The 17,712-nt window shown below is 27.4% G+C and overlaps 2 protein-coding genes across 2 annotated transcripts; both read left to right on the top strand.

Moving 5' to 3' along the window:
• Positions 1 to 773: 773 nt before the first annotated feature.
• OCT59_018966 (uncharacterized protein) lies at positions 774 to 1,360 on the top strand (the record flags this gene model as incomplete). The annotated part of the gene is made up of 2 exons (XM_025326461.2): positions 774 to 933; positions 1,149 to 1,360. The coding sequence occupies 2 exons, from the start codon at positions 774 to 776 to the stop codon at positions 1,358 to 1,360; spliced, it is 372 nt and encodes a 123-aa protein (XP_025176013.2).
• Positions 1,361 to 14,202: 12,842 nt separating this feature from the next.
• On the top strand, positions 14,203 to 15,016 carry OCT59_018965 (uncharacterized protein; the record flags this gene model as incomplete). The annotated part of the gene is made up of 3 exons (XM_066135721.1): positions 14,203 to 14,299; positions 14,447 to 14,600; positions 14,686 to 15,016. The coding sequence occupies 3 exons, from the start codon at positions 14,203 to 14,205 to the stop codon at positions 15,014 to 15,016; spliced, it is 582 nt and encodes a 193-aa protein (XP_066004984.1).
• Between the last annotated feature and the right edge of the window lie 2,696 nt (positions 15,017 to 17,712).

Below are 17,712 nucleotides of genomic sequence, written 5' to 3'. Positions count from 1 at the left end.
ATAATATCTCAGTCAAAAATTTTGAAAATTCAAAAAATAATTTACATGTGGTAACGATCACCACTGGTGATATTTAGCAATACCCAAAAAAAAAATTAAAAAAAATTATTATAAAAAAAAAAATTATTATTAAAAAAAAATATTATTAAAAAAAAATTATTATTAGGCCAAACAAATTAAATTTTATGTTTCTTATTTTTAAAATCACATGATTTGACATAAAAGGCCAGATTTTTTTTTTATTTTTATATATGTAAATCAATTTTATTGATCCAAATTATTTCTATTTGTGCAATAAAATGGGATGTACAATATATTTATAAAGTTATTGGATGTTCTGTAATCTTTTCATTTAATTGTTAATAAAAATGTACAAAAAAATGTGATAAAACCACATTTCACAAATTCCACAGTTGTTTAAAAAATGAGTGTAATCAACATATTATAAAAAGAGGTCTAAAATAAATATATAGATAGATGATCCATTCATTTAATGCCATGGATAATGAATATACAATTGAACAATTTTATAATGATTTACTATTAAATATTTTGCCTGAAGAAAATCGGGAGTTAGAAGTTAAAGCTTTTTTAGGAAAACATGTTAATAGTGTTTCTAATGGGTGGTTTTAGATTGTTCAATTGCTAATGCTACAAAAAATTTTGGTCAATACATTGAATTCCGATTGCAAGATATACCAAGACAATCATTAGTTAAAAAAAATGCTTTTAATATTTTATTACAAGAATCAAATTAGCGTTATTTACTGATAATGAAGGAAAATGGTAATGAAAAAAAATGTATGATTTTTGATTTTATTGATTATCTTCAAGAAAATAATGCAGGATGGGTTGAAAAAGATGTAGTTGAAAGTCTTGGACAAGAATTTGTTAAATATGTAACAGAAGCAATCTGGTATATTGATATGTGTGGTGTTAAAAAACTTAAAAATTGAGGATATAGCATTTCCAAACAATTGGATAATTTTTTTAAATGTGCTAATCCAGTAAAATACAAAAAAAAAGACCCGATTTTGATAAAGATATATTAAATGAGTATATTGGAAATTTGATACCCTATAAAGAAGCAAAATGATTTAACAAACCTTCATTTAATTGGTTCAAAGAAATATTTATTGAATTTTTAGATTCTTTAGTATCATATGTATTATATTTAGATAATCAAACAAAGATTATAAATGAAAATCACATCCTGGATAAATCAATTCATTCTATTGCAGATTCTGGAACTACTATCATTTATAATACTAATAAGTTTCATCTAAGTGATGTTATAAATAAATATGAAACATTAGTTAATGTTTTGCAAGAATTAGAATATTGGATTCTGTTAGATTAGTATTCTGCATGAATCAAATTTCTCCTCTGAAATTCGATTTGATTCAGATTCAATTCAAACTCGATTTGACCTCTAAAAATTATTATCTCAGGATCTAGTGATCCAATTTTGATGATCTTTTTTTTTAATCAATAGGTCTCATTGTATTGATCAAAATAAAAAAAGATCATTGAAAATGAATTGCTAGATTAAAGTTATTTGCAAAATACGTTTTTATTATTTGAAAGCAATCAGGGTCACACCATGTCATGAATCAATTCGTGCAGAACACTACATTATCCTACGTAAGTAATTAATAATTTACTAAAATTAATTCAATAAAAAATTAATATACAATTAATTTGTAGAAAACGATATGTTTATATATCTTAATGGTTTTGAAAAAGCATTTCCTTTTAAAGTTAATCGTTATTCTTTTAATTCTGGCAATAATACATTTAATGTCACTTGGATATGAAAGGTTGATATACATGTAACAGCAGAATCAGAAATAATGAATGAATTACGAAAGATTATTTCCAATCTTAAAGAATTTGTACCATAATACCAGGACCCCGGATATCTAATATAAAGGTCATAATGGACTTTTGGCCAAAACACCCTTTTTGCTAAAACTCAAAAAATTGTTTTTTGTAAATATCTCAGCATCCAGTGATTCAATTTTAATGAATTATTTTTTATTTTGTAGCCCTCATTTAGCTCTACAATTTAAAAAAATGTTCATCAAAATTGGACTACTAGATGCTGAGATATTTACAAAAAACGATTTTTTGAGCCCCTGAAAATGGGCCAATCTGCCGAAAGTGTGACTTATGACCTGTTTTGGAGATATCCGGGGTCCTATAATACCTTTTCAGAAAACAAAAATATGCATTTATTAATATAAATACAGTAAAAAAATTAATTTTTCGAAATATTTATAAGACACTTTTACAAGATAACACTGCAGCAAATTGTGAAAATGAGGCAGAAGTTGTAGTGTTTCAACCCATTTACCCGCAATTTATATCCATGGATGGATATCTGCTATTTACGGTTATCCAGATAGGATTTTTTAAACGAATATGGATGATAAATGAATATAAATGAGAGGATTGAAGGTTATCTGTAACAGATTATCTAGATTATTTGTATCATTAACAGATTATCCTTTAATTTTGTTAGACCTTCAGTTTTTTGACCACTTGGCTTCAAAAACAATAGTTAAGTTAACTTTTTTTATTTCTTTTTTTTGTTACTTTTTTTTTGTTTTTTTCACTAATTTTGTTTTTCTTCTTTAAATCGTTTGATTTTTCAGCCACTTAAATTTTGGAGACATCGTAGTAAATTTCCATATATTTAGATTATTAAAGAATATCCAGATGGACTGTTAAGATGTCTGGATAATCTTTAATTTGTCACTATGAATATCTGGATTGTATTTTATTAGACGAATTAGTTTGATGGGTGATAAATATTAAACAGATCAGATTGAATTTTCTGCAGTTGAAATACTAAAAAGTTGATTTTTGTATAATAAGAGCATTACAATTTAGTAATCCAAAAATTGTAATTGATTTGCATGAATTAAATCTTAGTCAGTTAGAAAAGTATAATGTTTTCTGGAAATATTGTCAAAAATTTCTGGATGGTACCATAAAAAATTCAGTAGATTCTTTATTAGCTGTTGATGAATGATGCCATGACACAATTGTTTATCTAGCAAAAGCAATATTAGTAAAAGATTTACACAATCAAATTGCTGCAATTTATCCAGAAAATACACCACATAGCAGAAACTTATGATTTTAAGACAACACTTTCACTATGATGTAACAGGTCCCCGCCTACTATTAAGATAGGTCACCCTGTGGCCTAAGGTAAGGTTTACATATAAAACTCTTTGAAGATCCTACTATAAAAGGAAATTTTATGTTACATTATTATGATTTTTTTTCCTTTTTAGTCAATTAACCAATAGAATTTAAGCAAATCCTAAGGTAAGGTTTCATATGAAAGTGAAATTTCTACCGGTAACATATCTTAGTAGTAGGCGGGGTCCTGATGTAACATCATGGTTGTAATAATGTGACAATGCATTTTACATTAATGCAAAGTTACAATACACTCACGATGCTGTGACAGTGTTGTTAGGTATATCGTAATGATACTGTGAATTTAAATTTTTCAATGTTATAAAACGGTAAACTATTTTAATATTAATAAATTTCAGAATTGTCAAAAACATAGTTATAATACTTGTAATTGCATAGTGATAATATTGAAACTGTATTAAAACCGTGTGATACACTGATACTATGCTAAATTATCATTAAATAATCATTAGTAATTATATAAAAAACAATGTTTACTGAATAATATATGAATTACTTTATTAATTTAAACATAAATTTAACCATCTTTTAACATTAAATGTACATAATTAAATGTAAATATACAGATAATTGATTTAACAATTTTATGTAAATTTGAAATTACAATGAAATAAGTATAACATTTATTATAAAATGACTTGTACAGAGACTTTTATACATGTATTAAACAAAAACATAAATATAGAATCATAAACTTCGTAGCCACGCTCAATTAAGGCAATGTATTACTAGACCTACACTAAAGATGACTTTAGCAAGGCTTTCTTTGTGATTTTAAAGAAATTTCATACACTTTGCCAGCTGGTGAGTTAGCTTATGACTTCTAACCTCAAATCAGTTTATATTTTGTCTAATTTTTATTGAAATGCATAATTACACCAAGTCCAAAGAGTTGAAGAACAAACCATCTGAAAAAAGTAAGATGAATATTAGTACTATTTATTAAAAGAAAAATCAAAGAAAAGAGTTAAATATCTTACAAAATTCGCGTTGTCACCCCCATCTGCTACCCGGCGGTAAACAAAATTCCCTACTTCTATTATATGTACTCTCGGCGAAACATTAATATTTTTGCTTGGTTTAGTTTTACATCTTTAACTTGATTTTCACCCATTTCTAAGTCACACATGGACTTCTTAATATACATTAGCCACACTTGGGCTCTAAAGTCACTGGTCTCGGACTTTCTTAATATACAAGCCACACTTGGGCTTCTCAATAAACCACACTCGGGTTTCTCAAAATAATACGAGTCACACTTGGGACTCCTTAATTCTTTATATTCATATTCATTCCATCATTTTAATACTTATTTAACATTAATTAAAACTTAGGTGAACCATAAGTATATTCGAAATAACTTTAATAATTAACATTTTTACAAACATTTATGAACCCTTTACCCATATGATTGTGTACATTCCGACTAACCGAACTATTATGTTCATGCGTTTCTCATATATCAAATGGTAAAGGAATTCATTATTTAACATACTTTTTCATCATAAGAAAACAGTATAAAAGAGTCGATAATCATTAATTAATGGGTAAAAAGTACTTTATTTATATTTTGATCTTCATAAAATTCACAACTAACTAAATTACCTAAAATTCAAAATCCTCACTGGCGACTGTGGAATTCCATTCCCATTCCACTCCTATTTTAACAAACTTTCTTATTCTTTCTTTTTCTTACTTCTTATCTAATATTTTATGTTATGTGTTATCTTTTATGTACTATCTTTTATGTACTATCTTTTATGTACTATCTTTCTAATATACTATTTTCAATATGCTATCTTTTTAATACACTATTTTTAATATGCTATTTATATACTATTTTATATGTTATCTTTTCTATCTTTTAAATATTACATCATAAAGAAATAATTTATAACCCATCTTTTATGGCTGTGCTATCTTTTCTTTAAAATAACATAATCTTTCAAATATTATATCATAAAGAAATAATCCATCTTTTGTGGCTGTGCTATCTTTTTGTATCATCTTTTTATATTATCTTTTATATTATCTTTTCATATTATCCCATAATCTATCTTTTGTGGCTTATAGTTACTCCTCCTAATTATTCCTATTGATGAACTTGATAAACTGGTTGCTAAGCTGCATCGATCGACCTTCCTGATTAATCTATTGGTTTATCGTTAATCATTTATCCTTTCCGGCTAATTATTTATCCGATCATGTGACTTCCTACCATGTAATCTTCTATTCGATATATTATTTATCTATTCCATTAAGTCCAATATCCATGGTTACAATGTATTTCATGTATTGAATGTAATAAGCCAAGAGTTTTATATTCTAACAAGTTAACATTAAACATGGCAGGGAGCTATAGTCATAGTATAATTAGAACTGTAATAATTCTGACTTTTTTTTTAATTAAGTTGGTTTATACTACCATACAGTATCATAATTATTATGATAAATAGTTTTTAAGATTTAAAGAGAATTTCTAAATTTTAACTGGTGGAAAAATTACTGGTAGATCATGTGATTGTGTATTAAATATTCATGTGATTTATTATGATGATGCAATTTCATTTGGCTCGCTTCGCTCGCCGGGCTTTTCTAGCCAAACCATAACTTTCACTTTATTTGCAAAATTTTTGATTATATTTAACATATCTATAAAAAAAAATGAGAAATTACTCTTAACTAGCTATTAACATAATTTTTTTCTCATTTGGTAAAGGATGATCATTTTCGGTTTATTTTGCTTGTTAATCATTTTTGGCTTAGTTATTTCACTTGTTAATCATTTTAAGGTTAATTATCTTGATTGTTGTTTATTTTTTGGTTTAAAAATAAAAAAATATATATATCAGAATATGTGATTAACTTTAAATAACAATACAGAAAGATTGTTTATTACTTGATAAAGCATTTATTTAATATTTACTATCATCATTTTTGGAATTACGGCTCTGGAAAAAAATTTTTCATGATTATATTGTAATAAAACAATTCTACTATCCGATTGTTGATCATTTTTAGTTCTGGAAAATTATGATAACTGAATATCATAATAATAAGACAATGATAATGAAATTTTACCATTTAGTTGTTGTTTATTGTTTTGTTTCAAAATAAAAAATTACTTGATATAACATTTATTTAATTTTATCATCCAATTGTTGAGAAAAAAAAATTTTATGATAACATTATAATAAAACAACAATCTTATTATCTGATTGTTAATCATTTTTAGAATTACTACCCTGAAAAAATTTTCATGATAGCATTATAACTAAAGTTGCCTGCCAAAACTCTACAGGCTATTGTCGAAATGTCGAAACTAAAACCTGTAGAAATGCCGAAATGCCGAAATAGTTTCGACATGTCAAAATTGTCAAAACCTAAAAATATTACGTTTCACGTAATAACTCGGCGTCCAATGATCGTAGAAAGATGCACCATAGCTCGTTGGAATCGTCTCATAACGACGAGTCGAATGGTGGTTAGATCGTCTTTCTACGATCACTGGATGCCGAGATATTGAGCGAAACGTCAAAAATCAGCATTTTGTATTTTGCGATACTGCGCCATTTGACGTTTCACTTAATAACTCGGCATCCAATGATCGTAGAAAGATGCACCATAGCTCGTTGGAATCGTCTCATATCGACGAGTCGAATGGTGGTTAAATCATCTTTCTACGATCATTGGATGCCGAGTTATTAAGTGAAACGTCAAATGGCGCAGTATCGCAAAATACAAAATGCTGATTTTTGACGTTTCGCTCAATATCTCGGCATCCAGTGATCGTAGAAAGACGATTAGCAACCATTCGACTCGTCGTTATGAGACGATTCCAACGAGCTATGGTGCATCTTTCTACGATCACTGGATGCCGAGTTATTAAGTGAAACGTCAAATGGCGCAGTATCGCAAAATACAAAATGCCGATTTTTGACGTTTCGCTTAATATCTCGGCATCCAGTGATCGTAGAAAGACGATTTAGCCACCATTCGACTCGTCGTTATGAGACGATTCCAACGAGCTATGGTGCATCTTTCTACGATCATTGGATGCCGAGTTATTAAGTGAAACGTCAAATGGCGCAGTATCGCAAAATACAAAATGCCGATTTTTGACGTTTCACTTAATATCTCGGCATCCAGTGATCGTAGAAAGACGATTTAGCCACCATTCGACTCGTCGTTATGAGACGATTCCAACGAGCTATGGTGCATCTTTCTACGATCATTGGATGCCGAGTTATTAAGTGAAACGTCAAATGGCGCAGTATCGCAAAATACAAAATGCCGATTTTTGACGTTTCGCTTAATATCTCGGCATCCAGTGATCGTAGAAAGACGATTTAGCCACCATTCGACTCGTCGTTATGAGACGATTCCAACGAGCTATAGTGCATCTTTCTATGATCATTGGACGCGGAGTTATTACGTGAAATGTAATATTTTTAGGTTTCGACAATTTTGACATGTCAAAATAGTTTTGACAATTTTGACATGCCGAAACTCCCTAATTTCGGCAGGGAACTTTAATTATAATGATAATGTAATGACGACGATAATGAAAATTTACCATTTGATTATTGTTTATTTTTTGGTTCAAAATAAAAAAAAAATGTATCTATATTTAAATAAGTAATACAAACAAATTGTTTATTTACATAATATTAAAATTTGTCATCCGGTTGTTGATCATTTTTGGCTAACAAAAAAATTATTCAGTTTTCACATGATTTGCTAAAAATTTTATCCCATAATTTTTAAGCAAGAAAGATCATTCTATATAAGTGCAATATCACCCTATGGGTGGGTGGGTGGCGCGTCACGTTATTGTTATGACTTGAAATGATTGACATGTCATGATAGGTTAACGTTAACTTAACGTTAACATAAGATTAGTTTTTGAGTGATTTCCATTTTAAGATGCTGATCCCCCATCTTTGGTATTGATTTGCTGATTATATAAATACATTTCGAATCAAGCTTTTCTATTTTAGTACGATCGGCAACCAACAAATCTTTTAGTGTTTTAAATATAAAGTCAAACAGGAAATAATTCAAAAATTGCATTCTTTTTTAGTGACTGTTAGTTATAGCTGTGGCATTACTTTTGTAGAACTTACAGATTTGTCTATAGTTATAAATTCAAATACAAGCAATATGGAACAAAAATAAGAGGAAACAGTTAGAGAATTGTTTAAGGATATTTTTGTGAATGTAAAGTTAAGATGTCAACATGAAATAGAAAAACCTTATTATTCTGCTAAATGTTTCACAGCAGTATGTTTTAATTGTAGTATTGCTGACATTGAGATATCAAGTAGCAAAGATATTTACCTGTATTGTAGTAAATGTGAGACAGGTCTAGGATTTAAGTGAAAAAGAGGAAAAGGTTTGAAGTTTGGTGGTGAAGAACATCAAAAGAAAAAAAGCCAAAAAGGCTTAAGTGCAAAAATTTTGACCAATAAAAAAATCCATGCAGTTGTATAACAAAATAGTTGTGAAATATAAATGTTAATGTAATCATGTGATGATAATAAAAAAATATTTGCAGTCCCTGATTGAAGTCACACAGCTGGTGATGAGAAACATAAAATTTAATTTGCTTGGCTTTAAAAAAAAATTATTATTAAAAATTAAAGATATAATAATATTTATTTTATAATTTTTTACTTTAAATTATTGGTAATCATCACTATTGGCCAGAATTATCAATTTTACTGGCACTATATTTTTTTAATGCTGGTCGATCATCATAATTTCAGTTACCAGTAATTATCATTCCTGGTAATAGTTAGAAAAATTTTATTTTTTATATTAATAAGTATTTAAAAATTACTGTAATTTCCTAAAAAAAAAATTAAAAAATTATTAATTAAGAAAAAATTTATTTTGAAAATTTTGAAAGTTATCATTTTCTCCTTTCCCTTAAAGAAATATAAAAAAAGAAATAAAAATTTAATAAATATAAACAAAAAAAAATAAAAATTCCCTAATTCTCTTTCCCTTATTTTATTACTTTTTACTAAAGTTTAGGTTGTACTTTTGTCCAGTATTCTTATAAAAAGAAGAAAAAAATGTTAGTTAACATTTCTTTAAAAAAAATTAAAAATTAAATTTTGCAATGCAACATCAGTTTGTTTTAATTTCCATTATCCAAACGTCTGGAACTTACAAAAAGTAAAAGAATAAAAATATTAGTTAACATTTTTTTTAATAAAAAAAATAATAAATTAAGTTTTGCAATATTGCAAAACTTATCAGTTTGTTTCAATTTTCATTATCCAATCCTACAAAAAAAAAGGAAACTTAGAAATGTTTCCTTACAAAAAAAAAATTTTTTTTAAAAGAATTGAAGTATACAATATGCTTTGAAATTTACCAATTTGCCTTCCAAAGTCAAATACTGAAAATCTCTACAAAAAAAATAGGAAACATTAGAAACATTTCCTTATAAAAAATTAAAATTTTTTTTTTTTAAAAAGTTTCAAAGCAAAATACTTTGAAACTTACCCTTTCAGTTTCTTGCTTCCCAAAGTTTAATACTGAAAGATCTACACAAAAAAATAGGAAGAAAATATTAGAAATATTTCCTAAAAGAAATTAAAAAAACAATAAAACTTACCCTTAATTTCCTAGATTTTCAAAATTGAATATTAAGATCTAAAAAAAGAAAGTATAGGAAGCGTTAGAAATGTTTCCTAAAATAAAAAAAAATTATTAAAAGTTTCAAAGCAAATGCTTCAAAACTTACTATTTTGTTAGAAGATTTTGGAAAGAAAAGGGAAAAGTGAAAGGCGAAGGTAAAAGGGAAGGTGAAGAAAGAAGGGAAGAGAAGAGGAGAAAAAGAGAGAAAAGAAAAAGAGGGAAGGTAAGAGAAAGAGGAAAGGGAAAAGGTGAAAGGGAAAGGTGAAAGAAAGAGGGTGAAAGAAAGAAAATTGAGAGTTGTAAGAAAAAAAAAATTAAACTTTTACTGAAAAAGCTTAATTTTTTTGCAGCTGAAGCTGTAGTAATTATTAAGTAATATCACGTGATACACATAATATATAAATAGGGGACTTTTTTTCAAAACTATTTTTTTAATTTAATGATAGATACCTATATATATACATATATATATATCTATCTAATAATGTTACAAAAAGCCCCTTTTCTGTACTATAAAGTACCTATAGAAGGAGAGCCATTGCTGCTCCCTCTGCCTGTTTATAGTGACAAAAAAAGGAGTCTTCAGTAATAAGGTTTAGTATTAAATTAAACAACACATCATAACACATACATTGTTAATATTAACAATGTATTTAATGTTAAATATAAATATTATATAAATATTATAAATTTAATCATGTTTGTGATTTTTGCAAATAATTTTTGACAATTTTAATGTAATTAAGTGTAATACTACATTATCCAGTGTAATTGTAGTATTTTTTTATATTTTTTAGCGCAATTCCACATTTTCTAGCATAATGTTACATTTTCCAGCATAACGTAAAATTTTCTAAAAAATATAATAATTGTAGTACTTTTTAGTGTAATGCTACATTGTCCAGTGTAATTGTGGTATTTTTTGGTGCAATGCTGCATAATCTAGTATAGTGCTACATTTTTTTGTATAATTTAATGTAATATGGAATTTTCCAAAAAATGTGATAATTGGGATGTTTTTTAATGTAATTTGATGAAATGCTACATTTTCCAGTGTAATGCTATATTATTGAGTATTTTCCAAAAAAAAATGTAACATCTTAATATTCTGACAGAAATGAAACATTTGACCAAAAAAACATGAAATTTGCTAAAAAAATGCAACATTTGACAAAAAATATAGAATTTTCATAAAAAATGTAATAATGGTGTAGTTAGCCAAAAAATTCAGCCAAAGGCGCAGTAAATTTTTGGCTAACAACACCCAGCCGAAAAAAATTCATGTTGATCTTGAATATTTTTTGAATATTATATTAGTTCAACATCTACTATTTTTGGCTAGATATTTACGGCTAACTACATTATTATTTTAAAAAAGTGTAGTTAGCCGTAAATATCAAATGTAATACAATAATTTAAGTGGTAACAGGTAATGAAAATCCTGATTGTTCATATTACAATATTTACCATTATTATTTAATGGTAAATATTATGTAATTATTATAATAATAATAATTATATACTTTTCTTGATAATATTAATTTATGTAATACAGAATCGTCAATTATTAAATGGTATTGTTTGGTGTAAAATTGTTTCTTTAAAATGTTTAATTTTAATATTTGCTTGTAAATAATTTTTAAATTCTTTGGTTTTCTTTTTAAAAAGTTAAATACCAGTTTTTATTTTTTTTGATTGATTTGAATTAGTTCTAACAATTCTAATGATCTGCATGGTTAATTATAGCTATCGGAAAATTATATTATAGACGCAGTAAGTATTACTTATATCCTGGCTAATTAGGAATAAGTAAAATTTTACTAGGATCAGATAAATGATCAGCCGATAGGCCGATCATGTTCCGATTTTAAAGTAAAATTTTACTATTCCAATTAGCCAGGATATAATTGATTTATCTCCTGTCATTTACGTAATCAAAGCTTACTAATAGTCTAATAGTCTAATATTGTATAAAAAGCCCCAAATTTAATTTTAAAAGCTTATTTCTCCTTTTCTCTATATTAATATGGCTAGTTTTATGAAAGCTTCTGAATTATTGATTTCAAAAAATAATACTGTTATTTTAGACGAACTAAAAGAAAAGTTAAGTCATATAGAAAATGCACAACTTTCTGAAATATACAAAGAACCTTCAAAATCATCCACTTTTAAAGAAACATATAACCATCCTTGTATAGAAACTTTACAAAAGTATGCTACAGTTGCAAAACCTAAAAATACTCAACAAAATACACGTTTATGGTTTTCTAGATTTGACGAATTTGTAAAAAATACACAACCTGCTATAGATTTACTTACTCTTTATGATAAAAAGGTTATTGCACTACTTTTATGTGAATTTATAATAGTTATAAAAACAAGGGAGAATAAAGAATACAAAGCAAACTCTTTATACAATGGGATATGTGCTATAAATAGGTTCTATCAGGAAATATTTAAAACTAATGAATCATTTAATATATATACATGAAGATCATGAGTTTAGATCTGTACATGATACTTTACATGCTAGAATGATTGAATTAGAAGAAATTAATAATGACGATTATAATGGAGCTGATCCTTTTACTAATGAAGAAATGATCCAAATATTTGAACATCCTGATATGTCAAATAATATGCCAGATGGACTATTAAGAAGGGTCTTTTTATGGGTTGGATGTTGTACAGCACGGAGAGGTGGATCTTACCATAATATTATGGCTGAACATTTTAAAGAACGAGATGATGGTGGATTTAATGTTATAACAATTCACGATAAAACTCATCAAGGTGGGTATTACCATAAAACAAATTCTAATCAACATCCTATACAGTCAACTCTCGTTATAGTCACACATTTGGAACAGTCCATATTTGGTGATTATAAAAAGATGTGACTATATAAAAAATTTCTTATATTAGTATATCATAATTCCGGCCAAAAATTAACATAATTTTGGCCAAAATTATACTTAAAACTTTATTGTATCGTAACTCCTCCAATATTAATCATGGAGAGATGATCTTACCGCCATTAGATTCGTCTCGATGAGATGGTTCTAATGGTATAAAATACATCGAAATCCAATCACTAGATTAATTTCCGAAATTAAAAAAATATTAATGGTTTTTGTGTAATAACTCTGCCAATATTGATCCTAGAGAGACGATCTTACTACCATTCGATTCGTCTTGATGCGAAGAATCTAATGGTATAAAATACATCGAAATCCAATCACTAGATCAATTTCCGAAATTATAAAATATTAAATGGTTTTTAAGTAGTAACTCCGTCAATATTGATCACAGAGAGATGTGCTTACCACCATTCGATTCGTCTTGATGAGGCGATTCCAACGAGCTATTAATCGTCTTTTTACAATCAATAGGTACCAAGAAATTTAGCAAAATGTTAAACAAATAAAAGAATTGTAAATCATTCATTACGAAAATATACTGCTTGGAAATTAAATGACGAGGGATTAGATTCACAAGCAATAATGAACGTAACATTACATCAATCTTTAGCAGGATTAAATGCGTAAGTAACTATTAATTTATTAATTTTATGTTGCTACCAAATTATTAATTTGTCTTGCTTATTAGATATCGAAAACAGAATGAAAAACAAAAGCTAACTATCGCTAAGTTAACCCTCCCAAGTGTTTCTAAGGTATATTGACTATATTGTTATTAACTATTGAAATAATTTTATTTAAATATTATTAATTATTTTGTATATTCTATTTACAAGGATGTGCCAGAAAATTTTAATACAACAGAAAATTCAAACGCGAAAAAATCCAATGCAAAAGAAAACCTTAATGAAGCAGCAATTTCTAATGCTGAGGAAATTGATATATCATCTGAAACAGAAAGGAAACCACTATCTGAAATCCAAAATACAGTTCCTTCAAAACGTAAAAATGACTTACTTTTTAACAATAGTAAACTTAAATTTATTAAATGTAAAAACATTACTATTAATATTACAAAATAAATTATAGTTATTATATGTACTGGAAATGCATAAATAAATATATATGAATTGATCGTCTAGTAGGCATAAATCACTTGCATAACCACGTAAATGATATCGATCAGGGGATAAATTATATTATACTAGACACGGAAAATATTCAATAAAATGGATTTAAATATAATCAAAGATAATTTTTTTTTTAATAAACTTTTTTTCTTTGTTATCAAATTTGCTAAATTTACTGAAATACTTCACTTAATTATGGATTCTATTTCCACTAAACAACTTTTAGCTAAAACTAGATTGCCAAATTACCAAGTTTAAGTGAGATAATGTCTTATGGACAAAAGCATAAAAAAATTCAAATTTTATTTTGTGATCTTTCATATGTAGATGTTTGTATATCTGAGGGTATAGTTATAGATGAAGGTACATGTTTGTTATTACCAGATGAATTTAATGGCTATATATGTGCTGATACAACTGCTGATGGAAATTGCTTATATAATGCAGTATCCTATTTTTTTATTCACAAAAACTCTTTATCAACATAACTTCGTCTATCTACAATATTAGAGTTGATGGCATATGCCGATGAATATCTTGTCTTAGAAGTCTTTGAAAAAGATTATTCGTATTCAGATAGAGCATTTTCAAAAGCAAATAATAAGAGATATCAGCAACCAGAATATAGAAATATTGCACCATTTGTTGCTGAAATTATGGAAATGTGTTGTATAGGAGCATGGAGTCCATTAGGTGCTCTTATGGTTTAGCCTCAGTTAAATATAAATATCACGAAAATATGTAAAAAGCTCTCAACCAAATAAAAAACAAAGGTTAAACGGAATTAAAGATGATGATTCCATTGAACAATGGAAAGAAACAAAAGTATCACTAGAGGATCAAATAATAGCAAATGGATTTGTTGAAGCATTTCAAAAGCGTAAAAATTCTTTTAAAGGTATTACACAACAAATTGCTGCTGATGAAATTTGTGAATTAACTAAATCACAAATTGGATTTGGACAATCAGCTGTTTCTAAAATTATTAAAAGATCTGAATTACCTGCTAATGCATTGACGAGAGATGCTATTAAATTATGGATTGAAAAACAAACTGAAAGTAAGGCATTTGTGGTATGATTAAATTGAATAATAATATAATTAAAATAAATTTTGTTTGAACATTTATTATAGCTTAATAAAGTATAAATGATTATAAAATTTTATATATTTTATAAATTAAATAAGTTAAATATATTAAATATATATAAAATTATCACATTTTGATGTTGCCTCCTTGTCTTGCTGGTTTGCTTTGGTCTCCTGGAATATTATATATTGGTGTTTCTTGTGCTTCTAGTTAGATATTTTCGGCTAACTATACTATTATTTAAAAAAGTGTAGTTAGACGAAAATATTCAGCCGAAAATAGTAGATGTTGAACCAATAGATATTCAATAAAATATTCTAGATCAACATGAATTTTTTTCGGCTGGGTGTTGTTAGCCGAAAATTTACTGCGCCTTCGGCTGAATTTTTCAGCTAACTACACCATTATAAAAATGTACCATTTGCCAGAAAATTAGAATATTTGACAAAATTTGATTTTAATTGACAATGTTATAACAATGTTGTGAAATGTTACAATAATATTACATTTGAGGTGTAATGTAGCATATTCCCAAATTTTCATAAAATTTGCAGCATTTTTCACAATTTTCCACCATTTTTCAGAAAAATGTGAAATTTGCATTTTTTGAAATTTGGACAATGGTACTCCTTTGACTTGTGAAAGTCCATTACTTTTTTTATACCACAAATTACCATTGTGCAATACATGTAACTGCAGTATGTTGTATAATATTACAAAAGCAATCAATTTTTCATTCACACTAATGATATCAATCTACAAGCATCAAACCCAATTTTAATCACCTAATTGGAATATATCTCATATTTATCTTCTCTCTTAATTGACAATTCCCAAAAGATATCATTTCCAAATATTTTAGAAGATTATGACAACTCCTTAAAAGCAAACTAATGGCACTTAAAATAGAATTAATTCTATGAAGCACTATACGTTTATACTGATCAAAAGCCTAGGATTAAACCCTGGATCAACCCCTGGATTTATCTAGAGTGAATATATATTTTATTCCAGATTTTCCTATATTTCATTCTGAATCTTTTCATATTTTTTCCTAGATCTGATCCACATTTTATCCTGGATTAATTCCTTAAATTTCACCAAAAATTACATCACATCCAATTATCAAACCCTAGATTAATTCATATTCTATTACATATTTCATCCTGGATTTGATCTATATTTTATCCTGGATTTAATTTATCTTGTATTTTTCCTTAGGCTGATTATATCACAGAAGTTTCTAATTTATATGATCAGATTTTTGTTTATATTTTAGAAAACTTCTCTTATAACTTTAAATGAGATGTTCCTGGAATAAAATATGGATTAATCCATTTTCACCCAGATAAATCCAGGATTTGATACAAGGTTTAAACTAGGGATGGCAATGGTTATGATCATAACTGTTTAACCGACTGTTTAACCACCATTTAACCAACCATTTTAACATTTGACTGACCATTTTTAACCATTTAACCGACCATTTAACCAATTATTTAAGTAAAATGATATTACTGACCATTTAATTGACCATTTAACCAATTTTTAACTGACTATAACTGACCATTTAAACTGCTATAACTGATTATAACTGACCATAACCAACCATAACTGACTGTTGCCATCTCTAGTTTAAACCCAGACTTTTAATTAGTATGGCACTTCATATAATTCTGGTAAAGAAAATAACCAATTACTAAAATTTTTATCCAGTTTAGTGCTAATATACATGTAATCTACCTAGATTTTTTTTCTGTTGCAACTACAATGAATGTAATATTCCTGTGGTATATGCTATGTCAAGAAACCATTGGTGCTGTAATGGATATTAAGCTAAAAAAATCAACCAATATATCTGTCATGATGTTAAGCACATAGCACAACATTCTTGTTTCTATAAAGAACAAATCAAAAACTTCTCACATCTCGTACTCAAAAAAATAAAAAAAACGTTAAAGAAGTACATTCTAACCATTTTGGTGTCAGTTATACTGTTACTGTGCTTAATAAAATCATGATACCCAAAAAAAACCAAACTTATAAAGTCCAGCTATACTACAAAGAATATTCAAATTTGAAATTGATATCTACCAATCTTTGATACAGAAAGAGCAATAAAATCGCCTAATAAGATGTACAATTCAACAAGAACGATTTGATTACAAAATACAACCAAAAGTTCTACATGCTCCCACTGCATGCGAAATATGCTTTCCTAGGTTGAGCGAATATTTCCTGTTTGACGGAAAATAGAAATTGAAAAAATGCAAGAAAAACTGGATCTGATCTGACGTACAAAGAAATGAAACAAATTAATGAAAGGTCTACCCTTGGGTAATCCAGGTGACTCTCAAATATATTATCTTAAAACATATATTAACTTATTTGATTACAAGATCAGATGTAAATTTGGCATCAGCTCACTATAGCTATACAAAAGCTATGGAATTGTGACAATGTACTTAGTTATGATTACTTCCATTTGTATGGAAGAATACAACTCGGTACAAACAAATTTTTTTGCTATGTTATATCTCAACGTGATAACTTGATAATTAATGACCCTACAACATTTTTAGAAGAACTCCTCCACCAGATAATACCTTAAATACTACTGAGAGTGATCAATCTTTCATTTCTGCCCATTCCATGGCCTCAGTTATATATCTGCCAACCCCGGAGC

This window comes from Rhizophagus irregularis, chromosome 28, assembly GCF_026210795.1.
Source record: "Rhizophagus irregularis chromosome 28, complete sequence".
In the NCBI taxonomy this organism is placed as follows: Eukaryota; Fungi; Glomeromycota; class Glomeromycetes; order Glomerales; family Glomeraceae; genus Rhizophagus; species Rhizophagus irregularis.
This window is presented reverse-complemented; position numbering and strand designations above follow the sequence as displayed.